At 29.9% G+C, this 13,261-nt stretch overlaps 2 protein-coding genes across 2 annotated transcripts; one reads left to right on the top strand and one right to left on the bottom strand.

Moving 5' to 3' along the window:
* Positions 1-44: 44 nt before the first annotated feature.
* On the bottom strand, positions 45-7,707 carry LOC130902605 (YTH domain-containing family protein 3). The gene is made up of 10 exons (XM_057814839.1): positions 7,236-7,707; positions 7,097-7,121; positions 6,395-6,559; positions 5,742-5,867; positions 5,459-5,683; positions 4,983-5,398; positions 4,744-4,931; positions 4,476-4,680; positions 3,983-4,417; positions 45-3,898 (listed from the first exon to the last, which is right to left on the bottom strand). Exons 1-10 carry the CDS (start codon positions 7,257-7,259, stop codon positions 3,848-3,850), a joined length of 1,860 nt encoding a protein of 619 aa, XP_057670822.1. The 5' UTR covers positions 7,260-7,707; the 3' UTR covers positions 45-3,847.
* LOC130902601 (translocation protein SEC63 homolog) lies at positions 7,431-11,115 on the top strand. Its single transcript, XM_057814835.1, has 10 exons — positions 7,431-7,908; positions 8,068-8,399; positions 8,461-8,631; positions 8,694-8,900; positions 8,965-9,193; positions 9,608-9,901; positions 9,989-10,201; positions 10,259-10,512; positions 10,573-10,779; positions 10,831-11,115. The coding sequence occupies exons 1-10, from the start codon at positions 7,788-7,790 to the stop codon at positions 11,059-11,061; spliced, it is 2,259 nt and encodes a 752-aa protein (XP_057670818.1). The 5' UTR covers positions 7,431-7,787; the 3' UTR covers positions 11,062-11,115.
* The last annotated feature ends 2,146 nt before the right edge of the window (positions 11,116-13,261 follow it).

Below are 13,261 nucleotides of genomic sequence, written 5' to 3'. Positions count from 1 at the left end.
TAAAATAATAAATCAACAGGTGAAATAAAACGACGAAACAAAAATGATATTGATGATTTATTTATTGACGTCGCTATCAACAGACGCCCACTTTTCGGATCACACACAAATAAATCAGTAATAATCATAACCAACAAACGCACGGTGTGCATCAGTCTAAAACATTAGGCACAGTGTACAGATAAATGACTACACAAAAAAAATACCATTATGCCATGCTATGTTCTTATTTGGTTGTGCTAGTTGAACCACCACGTACTCAAAAACTTGATTTGATTTATTCGAAATCTAAAAATTTATTTTTTTTTTAATTTCAATTTTCATATGACGGATTTATAGAAATAAGTTAACGAATACCTTTCTTTCGATAATTGTACCTGCAATATTCAGTGAATCTAAAACACTCGATATGTGTGAGTAATGGATCAACTTTTACATATAAAGAAAAAAAAATAAACTTGAGAAGACTTAAAACGTTGTTTTGATCATTCGGAACTGCACAATATATATAAAGTTGTTTTAGTACCAAAATATGATGTAATTTCGAATAGATAATCAAATTAATAAAAAAATATAAAATATTTGATGATTTTTGTATTGGCAGTTCAAAATTGGTCCAACAACTTTTACTAAATAACTCATTTTTATTTTACACTTTTATACATTTATTTACAATATACATACAAGAAAAAAAGTGAAAAAGATAACGTTTGTGAATTTTTTTCATATTGAATTATATTAAATTATGTGGGATTCCCTTCAGAAGTTTTATCATTTTGTATAAGCATTGTTAAAAAAAAATTGTACATTTAAATATCATAAAGAAATGATTGATTGTAAAATACTGAGGCACTATAAAAATAACGGAGCTCAAGTCACGATATTAGAAAATTTGTTCTATTCAATTTTACTTTCAAACTATTTGAATGTATTTTATGTAGGAACAATATCGACAAAATATATTTACTGGAATCTACAAGAAAAAATACATTCATTAATTTAATGAACGTTTTTTTCAAGAAATGATTTACAAATTTTTACTATTATCTGAAAAAAAAACATTAATAACAAATAGATCACCCTCAATAAATACAAATATTTAAAGACCTCAACATTTGCTTTCTCAATTTTTTTTTTTTTTTTCGAAAAATCTTGAGTAATTTTCAAAATACTATTCATGTTATTGCAGCGAAAAGGCATGTGGACGTCTTTTGACAAATGTGGATTCGTTTATATCAAAATAACAATGATTCGCTTCTACAAAATAAAGCATTTACAAAAAAATATGAAATTTTGGTTTATGTAACTTATCACTTCGATATAGATCTATTGACACAAAAATACCAATAACGATATTCAATAATTTTCTTGTGAAATTATTAGATCATTCCGAGCTTCTCGATTAAAAATTTTGCATGCTTTTTTGTAAATTCTTCAATTACGTGCATTTGAAAGTTAAACATTTATTAGTTATTGTTGCACAGGATCCGTCTGGTCAACATTAATCGACATTCAAGTGTTTTTACATCAATATACCAATTTGTATAAACAAAAAGGCAATATCATTTATATATCTACAGATAGAAACAAATTTTTAACTTCTATTCAATTTTTTTTTTAATACATGTTGAATTTTTTTACTTCGATAGATAAGAAAGCTTCCAGTTATTTATATAAAGTAATAATCCAAAATAAGTTTGAGCTAATTTATTTAGGCTTTAACAAACATAACACAAGAGATATGAAATTATAGATGAAACTGAAAATCTGTAAAAAATATTAATTAAACACACGTACTACATAAAAATGGCAATTTATTTATAATATTTTGATAAAACTTTCTCGCAGTTTTATTTAGTTTCTATTTGTAGTTTGATAATAGTTATTGAATAAATAAATAGAAAAAACAACAGTTGAAGAGAACATAGCATGTCTATGTTTTTAGTAGCCTTAAGTTAAACTATTCAATCTCAACAAATATTTAAAAAAAGTGCACACAGTTCATATTATCATATATATCATCACCTACAAGATATTAGAAAATTGAAAAACTGTAACAGATATAAACAAATATTATGTCAGTGTTCTTTTTAACTAAAACAGTAGCCAATTTGTTATTTATTTATAGTTTGTTTAAAAACCTTTGCGATCACTTGCACAGTTCGTCGCCCACTGAATGTTATTCTTTTTAAATACATATATATTTTCCTTTTTTTTTTTATTTTCGTTATATTTTATACACGGCCCAACCTCCTCTCTCTCTCTCTATACCCGAACACTGGAACGAAAGGCCGTTGAGAATTATCAACATTAATAGTCCGGACAAAATTCAACTACAGTTTATATATTACAAAATTTAAATTTATTTAGTTCCCGTTATCACTCTCTGTCACACAAATGAAAACACTGCACTATTTCTTCTTCTTTCTTTTTGTTATATATTTATCTTCATTACCGATCCGAAGAGTGGACAATTATTGTACAACTACTCTGCTAGAATCCATATACCTTTTTAGATTCGCTTTGTAACCGATACATTTTTTTTTTATTTTTGAAAAAAAGTTTTAAGAGTAAATTCAATAATGGAAATGGTGGTGGCATCCTCACCGGCTTAGTTCATTAGAAATTTGTTAGTACATTTTATGTGGTACTAACATTCATCAAGTGTATACAAATTTCTAATTCGAAATTACATATTCTTTGAATCGTATCAATATTTTTGTGAGAACATAAATGTGAAATAATTAAAAATAAAAAAAAAGTCTGGGCTTTCCTATTTTAGAAAAAAATGAAAATAAACAAAGAGTTTTCTTAAAAATGTATTCTTTCAATTCAACCAATGTTTTTTGTATGTACATGAATGTTAGCAATGCATAAAATGCTCTTTTTATTATAAATGGAAAAGCAAAATATCAAGCAACAACTATTATAGAAACAAAATTGCATATATTTTAAACCAAATTACGTTTTCTGCTTCTACCGTTATTTCTAATAACATGCAATTGAAATAAATATACTGAAAACGATAGAAAATTTAACTATGGGCCATTTTCTAGATACCTTTACATTTTCCTAACACCCTAAGGTTAAATTGTATTGATAATGTCATTTATTAGAATTCTCCATTTCAAACAACTCTCTGTAAACAAAATGGTGAGAATTATAGAAAATCCCTCATTCGCAAACTTTTATGCTGAAAAAAATAAACTATTTACAGCTAAAACGGCATTCTAAGAAAAAGTAAAATGTTTATTCTACCATTATGTAATAAATTAAAATAATATGATAATGTTTTTTGAGGGCATTTTAAAACATATCTTATTACTAAAAGTATATCTACAATAATGAAAGGTATTAAAATATTCCATCTTTTAACAATCTTATGACAATGGTATTCCAATCAATGATTAATACATATATAGATAAAGAACAAAAATGTTCAGAGGAATTAAAGGTATCCCAGAAATGAAACAGTCCAAAAAAAAAACAATGGCAATTACAGAAAAAATCTTAAAGAGTAAAAAAACTAAACAAAGGGTAATTAGTTAACTTGCATTATGAAAAAACAAAAACATAAAAAGGTAGATTTGTATAGAGTTACGGAAAAGATTTGGGAAAACATTTGAGTCTGTATCTCCATCGACATTAAAATACTTGAGGTTTGAGCTATGTTGTATTAGATGCTCTAGAAAATGGCCACTAATTTCTATTTTGATGGATAAATGTGTCAATGAAAATTGTTTTAGAAAGCCGATAATAGGAATAACACTAGAGGACAACACAGCAGCCGTAAAAATATATATTATGATGGATGCTTTTGCTAGTTTCTTTTTTATATGCAAAATTCTTAATTACGACCTCCTCCGCGACCGCCGCGACCTCTGTTATTTTCACGGTCCTAAAATAAAAACATTATAACATACACTGGAGTAATAATAATAATAATAATAATAATATCAATAAATAATTTTTATATCTTTACCTTATGTCCCCTTTCCCCATGATGGTCATTATTCCTATGTCCTCCGCCACCAGAACGATGTCCACCTTCTCCTCCGTCTCGATCCCTATCGTGATTCCTTCCACCCCTATGATCACCCCTTTCTCTATGCTCCCTATTCTGTACTCCTTCGTGACTACCTCCACCACTTCCGGATCCACTTCCACTAACACTATCTTTAATTACCGACTGTTTGCGTATTCCTTCTTCTTCTTGTCGTTTTTCATAATGTATGAAATCATCAAATATTGATGTAGAATGTCGATAAGAATGCATAATACGCAAAACTTGCACTCCCTTCGAATGGGGCACTTCTTGGGCGTCTCGCGAATTCGTGACAGGTTTATTATCATTATTCTCCAAACGGATGTGACGTAATTGAACGTTGGGGACATCTTTAACGTATATCCAGCGTACCTAAAGAAAGAAAATATGTCAATCTATTAAACATTTGACAATTTTTTTTTTCATTTACCTTGAATTGTCCCTTCCATTTATCTTGTGACCAAACAGAACTATTTGCGTTATAATCCACTGCTGATACCATCTGTGCCATTCCACAAAAATGTCCTGAACCGTTAACAGAAAAGAACAAATAAATGTTACCACGCTCCCTGAAAGCGGTGTCTAAACGTTTGTTGCCATGTTCTGTACTACACCATATTTCATATTTGATACTCCTATGAAAACAAAATTTTCGACAAAAGATATTTAAATAAATTCTTGTACCACCTAAAACATACCTGTGTATATCATCTTCTGAATATGATTTTATAACAAAGAACCTTGTATTTGGAGCAGTTAAATCGAAATCCGTTGGATTATAATTGTTTTTTCCTTTTAATTCATCTAAAACTGGATGTGTAAGAGCTGCAGTGGTAGTAGGAGGTGTTTGCACCATCATAGCGGGCAGAGGTGGTGGCATCATTCCCTAAAATAATTTTAATTAAAAAAAGTTATCATCATATAAACGTATATATACCTGCATGTGTCCAGGAGTCATACTGACTTGAGGAGGCAAGTGTGGAGGCATCATATTCTGTGGTTGATAAGCGGGCATCGGGTGCTGGGGACGTGGTGCCACTGCGGGTACTTGCCTATTATTAGGAGGACCTGTCCAAGCGGGTCTTACCGCTACGGTGGATGCCACCACATTTTTTGGAGGATTCGTCACAACCGGAGGTAATTGAGGTGGGGTCTTGTTGGTGTCCCAAGTACCTATATCCATATTGTGCTTTCCTGGAACAATCGGACCTGGGGGCATACCCGGTCCTTTCTTTTTAAGCCCTTGGTTTTGTATAGACAGTTGAGGCTTGGCGGGCTGGCTAGCTATGCTCGCCCATGTCGCTTTCTTTGGTTGACCTAGAGATTCTTTTGAATCCATAGATGCTTTCAAGTCTGTAATTTGTTAAGGGTATTTGTATATTGTCAAAATATTTTTAAATTTCAAGTATTTACCTAAATTCTGCATAGCTTGTTCCACACTTTTGAGAGTCGAATCAGGCATGGCTTGTGTTGTGTACATATTCTGGTGATCCCTATAATAATCATCGTACTTGCGTTGTCCTCCTAGTTGACTCCCCCAAGTATTGAAGTCGCCGTTGCTGTGGAAATAATTGAATGAAGAAGGCTGACCAGCAAATGCAGTAGGTGTCGAGAATGTCGTTGACGGTCCGAACATACCTAAAGAAATAAAAATAATATTTTTTCATCATCAGTATGTGAATTTGATAAGACATACCATCCATTGAATAAGAATCGTGTGGATAACCGCTTAGGAAGGTCATTGGATCTGTTCCGTTTGACCATGTTCCATCTCCAACACCATAAGCCTGATATGGGTAAGTTCCTCCACTTCCATAGTACCCTTTTACAACAATAAGAACAACATAACACAAACGTGTTTCAATAAAATGTTAATAAGCCCAATTTTTTACATTTAAGGATGGATAATTATTTTTGATATTTCTGATTAATTATTTTCAGGATTAACCTTGACTTGTTTTTTAGTTTTCTATGTCATTTTATTCTTATTTTTCTAATTATTACAACTTCTGGTAATTTTGAAGCCATTCTTGAATATACCTTATCATGATTTCAGAAACTGCAATGCCATGTGAAATAAAAATTACTTTGCACTTTCACAATACTGATGACCAATGCAAAAATACATAAATTATTTATCAATATTTTAGCAGTTGAATAAATATACAAATAATCTTTACACATGACAAGATAAGACATTGGTAATTAAGAAATTTCAACCACTCATTTAACAAACAAATCATCTATTACTAAATATGAAAGAGACATTCCACAGCTGATGATTTTATAAAGTAAATTTTAATAAATATATTTTTAATGATTCACTGTCACATTTTATTACATTCTCACCTGCTGTACTCATATTGTAAATATCTGTTGCACTTGAAATTGGAACGGAAGCACCATAAGCAGTGTGAGCAGTCGTGTTTTGTTGCTGAGTCCTCCATGGTTCAAATTCTTCAGAGCTTCCTGCTCCTTCTCCCACACCTAGCTGTTCTTTAGGGCCATTGGACACTAGAAATTTATAGGAATTTGTCTACATTATATGTCGTACAATTTACTAAAAATATCTACCTAATGTTCAGTTTGGAAATTATATAGAATCAATTGAAAGCTATTTTCATTAAACTTGAATAGATGTGTAAAACTACTTTTTAGAATGAGAAGAGCATAAATTGTTATCTAGAATTTTGAACTAACATATTAACAATATGGTACATTATATAGAATGTAAAATTGTAACAAACTTAATATTTTATGGCTCAAATCATTTATAGATACCGTAAGCTATTAGTAACTTTTGTTCAAATTAACTTTAAGGCATATAGATGAAAGGTAGTAATACATACAGGTAATACTTGGAAGTTTGTTATGATGATGTAAACTTAGGTATGTTACATAGATAATTGTTACAGATAGTACAGTTATACAAAATATACTAGTTAGGACAAACCTTATGATTAAAGAGCACAGTTCCAAGTTGTACATGTATCTATAATTTGTGTTCAAATTCAAAAAAAATTCTAGCATACAAAAGATATAAAAACATACCTTGATTTCCCTGTCCTTTCATCCGCTGAAGCATCCATTTATGTAAGAGAAAACAAAAATATATTAGAATAACTGATAAATAACGATATACTTAATTTTATCCGCAAAACTTTCTGTCAAAATATATTTTGATTTTTACCTGATCTGACACGCCTGCTGACATTGACTAATCTTTGTAATAATTTCAGTTCAATAAAAATAGTCAGAGTCACGTCCACTATTGCACTAATATTTACTATCCACTTACACTATCACTTCTTATTGTGTCCATTAATAAACAAAATTATTCTAACAAAATAAAGAACACTCTTAGTGTAACAATGGCGTTTAGTTAACCTGACTGTCTTTCTGAACCGCTAACTGCGATTACGTCTTCTGTCATTATTGACGTTAGTCCATTTCCAAAGAAAATCCGTTTTTAAAACGTTTTAGTTGTCGGCACGTTTTTTTTTATATGAAAATGAAAAGAGATGTATTATTATTACCTCATTTTTTCGAACGATAAAATAATGTTCGAATAGTTTAAATAAATATAATCGGAACAACCGATATATTCGAAATTTATTCACTCGATTAATTTACTGCTTCTTTCTAACTGTAAAAAATTTGATAAACGACCCATCGCCGTGTCATTCAAAATAATTTTTGACACGTTGGATTGTGTGAGCCCCAGTAATTTACAAAAAATATAATGGGTCAAAAGTTTCAATATGATGAAAGTGGAGGAACATTTTTCTATTTCCTTTTATCATTTTTAGCACTTGTTTTAATTCCAGCTACATTTTATTACTGGCCAAAAAAGAAAAAACGAGGTTCGAAATACAAGTTTTAACATTATTACTAATAATTTATTAATTCTAATGCCAAATATGAAAGTTACAATATGCTATTTGAATTTATTCCATCCACCAATTTATTTTTTAGGTTAGTATGTGGTTATTTATTAATGAGTTTTTTTTTTATTATTTTAGACGTCGAAGAAGAAAATAAGGAATGTAAATGTTCGGGATGTATTTTAAAAAGAGAACATTTGAAAAAATTAGAACCGTGGAGGGGCCCCAAAATTTTTTTAATAAAATTAACAATTATAGCCGGTTGGGTGATACTATTTTTATTAGCTTACAAAGTATCACAATTTGATTATGAAATGTCCAATTTTGATCCTCACGAAATACTAGGAATTCCTCTAGGTGCTAGTCAAGGTGAAATTAAGAAAGCTTACAGAAAATTATCATTAATTCTTCATCCGGATAAGGATACTGGCAATGAAAAAGAATTCATGAAACTAACCAAAGCATACCAAGTTAGTAGTACATACGTGATTCATTTATTACTAGCAGATTTATACAAAAATTCCTTTTTAGGCTTTAACAGACGAGGAAGCAAGGCGTAATTGGGAAAAATATGGTAATCCTGATGGACCTGGAGCAATGAGCTTCGGAATCGCTTTACCCTCTTGGATTGTTGAAAAAGAAAATAGCGTTTGGGTTTTGGGTCTTTATGCACTTGTTTTTATGGTGGCAATGCCTATAGTTGTAAATATAAATTAATTCTTTTATAATATATTCGTGAGTTAATCGTAACGTTTTTTTTTTAGGTTGGTACTTGGTGGTACAGAAGTATTAAATATACGGGAGATCAAGTATTGTTGGATACCACTCAACTGTATTATTATTTTTTTAATAAAACTCCAAATATGGCTCTGAAACGAGTTATAATGATTCTAGCTGCTAGTTTGGAATTTGACAAAAAGCATAATTCTGAAATAACCGAAAGGCAGTCTGATAATGAAGAAGTACCTCAAGTAAATTTGTTTAATTTTTTTCTCTGTCATTTCATGTCATTTTGATTGATTGAATATGTTTTAGCTAATAAAGAAACTCCCAAATTTGGGGGAAAAAAATAAAGAAAGACCTTTGTGTTATTTGTATAGCATCAAAGCTCGGGCCATAATACATGCTCATTTGAGCAGGATACCATTGAATCCTCTTACTTTGGAACAAGATAGGAGGTATATAATAGGAAAATGTCCGTTTTTGGTAAATGAGCAGGTCAATTGTGTAAATCAACTTATAATTATGGCCTACACTAGGAGAAGTACGTATTATATCTGATAAATATAATAAATTTATCTAATTTCTTAGATCTTTTCATAAGTTTATGTTTCTAAATCGTCTTGATATTAGGTTTCTTCTGATTTAAAATTAGTTTTTTTATGGCAGGTAAAATTTTGATGTTTTGACTACTTTCACAGTCTTTATCAAAATCAAGACAATTTATATTGTTTTGTAAATTTTCAATAATTTTAATGTTTTTTCTTTTATTTAAATAGTACAATTTATTCTACTTGCATAATTATTTATGTGATCATTTGGTAGAAATACAATATGGAATAACTGAAAATTATTTTTTTTTATTTTAAAATATGTTTTATCTAATACTAGAGGCTACAAAAAGAAAGTGAATTGATGAAACATCCTTTTTCAATTACGAAAATATATTTTATTTCAGTTCCCAAATTACCACCAATCGAAACTATAGAAAATTGTATGAAATTATCACCTATGATAGTGCAAGGTCTTTGGGAATTCAAATCTCCTCTTCTACAACTACCTTATATCAATGAGGATAATTTGAAATATTTCATGTCGAAAAAACGTCAAATCAAAACTTTACAACAGTTTGCGCAACTTAAAGGTGAAGAAAGACGAAATTTGTTGAGAAATTTGAGTGATGATGAATATGAGAATGTTATGAAAGTATTGGGAAGAATGCCTTACGTCGATTTTCAAATTCAAGTAGAAGGTAAGTTTCGATGAGTTTACTATTATTATATTTTTATATTACAGAACAAAATGATACCTAGTATTATGTATGGATTTTTTTTTTTAGTTATGGACGATGAAAATCCAAATGAAGTAACAGCTGGAGCTATAGTTACGGTAACTGTAACTTTAATTAGAAAAGATATGAGCAGCCTTTTCGGCGACGATTCTGCTAAAGATACGATAGAAATAAACGAAAATGGTACAGATGAAGTTAAAGAAAACGCGGGAGGCGATGAAACTGTCGTCAAAAGACCTGCATGGTTAAAACAAAAGAAAAGTAAATTCCAATCTAGAGTTAAGTTATTTTTGTAAATAATAATAATTATAATTTTAGGTGGTAAAAAAACGAAGAAATCGAAACCTGCGAATAAATCGAACGCCGTTTTAAAACCAAAGATGGACGATTCTCCAAAGAATCTCGTCAAAAGGAAAGAAACGTCGAGAATTAAAGAAAATAAGAAAGAACAACAAGATGATGAAGAAACCGACGAAACCGATGATAGCGATACCGAAAATATTGATAACGAAAAATCGTCCGCGGAAGAAGAAGGTGAATCAAATAATAAAACGAACGATGACGACGATCAGGTTAATATAAATATTTTAATGTATATAAATGGCATAGAGGTATAATTGAAATTTTCCTAGGAATGGGAAAAGTTTCAGAAGATCCACGAAAGAGAAAAATCTTTGGAAGGAAGATCGAAAACATCTCATGCTGTTCATTGTCCGTATTATCCTTATGACAAACAGGAGTATTGGTGGACGTATATATGCGACAGGAAATCGAGAACATTATTAACGGCACCATATCACATTACAGGACTTGTTAACAAAGAGACTGTTCATTTAAAGGTGAGAGAAAAAAAAATAAAAATAATATCGATTTTTTTATTGTTTGCGTAGTTTACAGCTCCTCATTGGACAGGAGTGTATACTTTGACCGTATGTTTGCGCTCAGATTCCTACATAGGTTTTGATCAACAAAAAGACATCAAATTAGACGTTAAAGAAGCTCCAGCTGAAATAACTGAACATCCTCAGTGGGAATTCGAAGATTCTGAAGAAGAAGATCCGGCCGAAACCAACGATAGAGAATCCGAATATGCTACAGACGAAGATCTACCGGACGATTAGGACCGAAATTTATTTAATTATTTTTTTTTTTGTAAAATAAGAAATTAACGATAGTTTTGAATTATTTACTTCCTTAATCCATCTTTGAAGGAAACGATAACATTAATTTGTTTTTTTTTTGGTATATATATAATGCGTAAAGTATTTTTGTTCATTCGTGTTGTAGGTATTTTCAAAATTATCAAATATTAACCGGGGTATGTATATGAAATAATAAAATGATTTAGTAAGAAAGGGCTTAATGGAAATTCCTCATTTCGATGTATATTTATATTTCTATTAAAATGGTATTTAAAGTTTTAGAGTGTGTTTTTTTTTTTTAATTTGAATGTAAAACTATCGAGACAATAATAAGGATAAACATATATTAATTAACTCGCGAGATGGCAGGGGGGAAGAATGCGTCAAAAACGAACACGCATAAGAAGACATATATGTAATACTCCTATATGGATAGTCCTTATGGAAGTATTACATATATGTTAAACAATAAAAATGTTTCTTTTTATATATACTTATATGTAATATTTCTGTATGTCTATAAATGGAAGCCGGGTTTTCAAATATTCAAGATTACTTCTGACAATTTAAACTTTCAATTACTTTATTTTTCCATTAAACCAAAGTTGTGTCGTAGTGTAGAAACATATTTTTTATTGAATTATGTATAAATTATAGAGGAAATATAAATAGAAAAGTCTAAAAATTGAAAAACACACTCTTTGAACTGTGGATGATGGTCGTATGCCCAATAGTGCCATCTCTTATTAAATAGTTGGATTTCATAAATTGTGAGTATTAATTTCATTAGGAAACATTGTTTGTTAAGTTCTTAGTTCTCTTTGTTTCCACTATAAATTTATATTGATATACAGGGTGCGCTAATATTGTTAAAAAGTTGAGTATTATGGGGTAATTTTAATACGCATCAAAAATATATTTTTATTAGAGGTCTTTGAGGTTTATACTTTGAAATTATCTCGAACAAGCGAATTTATATGATAATCGTAGGTAAATAAAAGAACCCTCTGTAACTTTCAGACACAAACTTTCCTCTCTACTATAAAATATCTCCTCAATCCTTTTACTTATCCTATTATTTTACGATTTTGTTGCCATCTACCGAGCGATGCCGGAAGCTATTAATAGTCTTTTCCGTGTTATTCAACAACCAGTTCTAAGCATTGTGTATGATTGGTTGTCTCTCCTTAAGGGTGAGACGAAATCAATTATATACAAATTTGATATTTTTAAAAACAGCAATCTAATCTCATCAGAAAAAGAAAAGTATCGAAAAAAACGTGTGGTATCATGTATTTTCCCATGGAGATTCCGAAAATCACATCAGTTTTTGAGTTTGACCAACGGTTTTCGTGAAAATCCAATTTTCGCGACTTTTCTCTATTTAATGATTTTTTTCGGAAAAACTGATAGTTTTTCTGGGATTCTCATACCAAATCACACCCTCGTGCTAAATTCTAGCGAAATCGAAGACAAAAGGTTTTTTTGGAATATTTATAACAAAGAAAATGGCATATTTCGAAAGTATCGAAAATAAAAACACGTGATTATATGTGGTTATGACTTTTCTTCACCATTTTCAAAACTTATGAAATCAGTATTGTGTCATTAGGAATAATCTACTTTAATCATTATTCCAATATATTTTATACACTTTTAATAGTTATAACTAGTATAAAATAAAATCACATCTAATTCCATTTAAATTCATTATAATTATTTAGATGTTCATGTAACTCGGCAACCAATTCTACACTGCGGTGTATGTATAATTAATTGCCTGCTCTTAAGGGTGAATCCAAGCATTTCAAAGAAATTTTATTCCAAACTACTTATCAGATCAGTTATTTAGGTATTGTTCCTAATGTAATAATGTAAACAATTATTGCAATTATTGAAAACCACGAAGAAGACGAATTCGAAAATTTGATAGGGTGGGTGATTTTTTACTAGGAATTGAGATATTTTTTGTGAAGTCCATTTTGAAAATTTTATTTTATTCATATAATTTTCATTTACATCTAACTCACTCAAGTCGAAAAGTATCCTTTATTTATTTTTCTACATTGGTTATCGAGAATTTACAAGACGTATAATATATTTGAAAAACAACACGTGCGGTGTAGTTTTGGAACCCTTTTTATCAGTTTGTAGAATAGTTTGTTTACATTATATCGAG

This window comes from Diorhabda carinulata, chromosome X (genome assembly GCF_026250575.1).
Source record: "Diorhabda carinulata isolate Delta chromosome X, icDioCari1.1, whole genome shotgun sequence".
In the NCBI taxonomy this organism is placed as follows: Eukaryota; Metazoa; Arthropoda; class Insecta; order Coleoptera; family Chrysomelidae; genus Diorhabda; species Diorhabda carinulata.
This window is presented reverse-complemented; position numbering and strand designations above follow the sequence as displayed.

Bases quoted from the DNA above. Each gene is read 5' to 3' on its own strand.
- LOC130902605 (XM_057814839.1), bottom strand. From the start codon at position 7,259: ATGTCAGCAGGCGTGTCAGATCAG. The intron at 5,868-6,394 runs GTGAGAATGTAA...TTGTTGTAAAAG, and splicing joins TTACAATATGAGTACAGCAG to GGTACTATGGAAGTGGAGGA. The intron at 4,418-4,475 runs GTAAATGAAAAA...TTCTTTCTTTAG, and splicing joins AATGGAAGGGACAATTCAAG to GTACGCTGGATATACGTTAA.
- LOC130902601 (XM_057814835.1), top strand. From the start codon at position 7,788: ATGGGTCAAAAGTTTCAATATGATGAAAGTGGAGGAACATTTTTCTAT. The intron at 8,901-8,964 runs GTAAATTTGTTT...AATATGTTTTAG, and splicing joins ATAATGAAGAAGTACCTCAA to CTAATAAAGAAACTCCCAAA. The intron at 9,902-9,988 runs GTAAGTTTCGAT...TTTTTTTTTTAG, and splicing joins TTTTCAAATTCAAGTAGAAG to TTATGGACGATGAAAATCCA.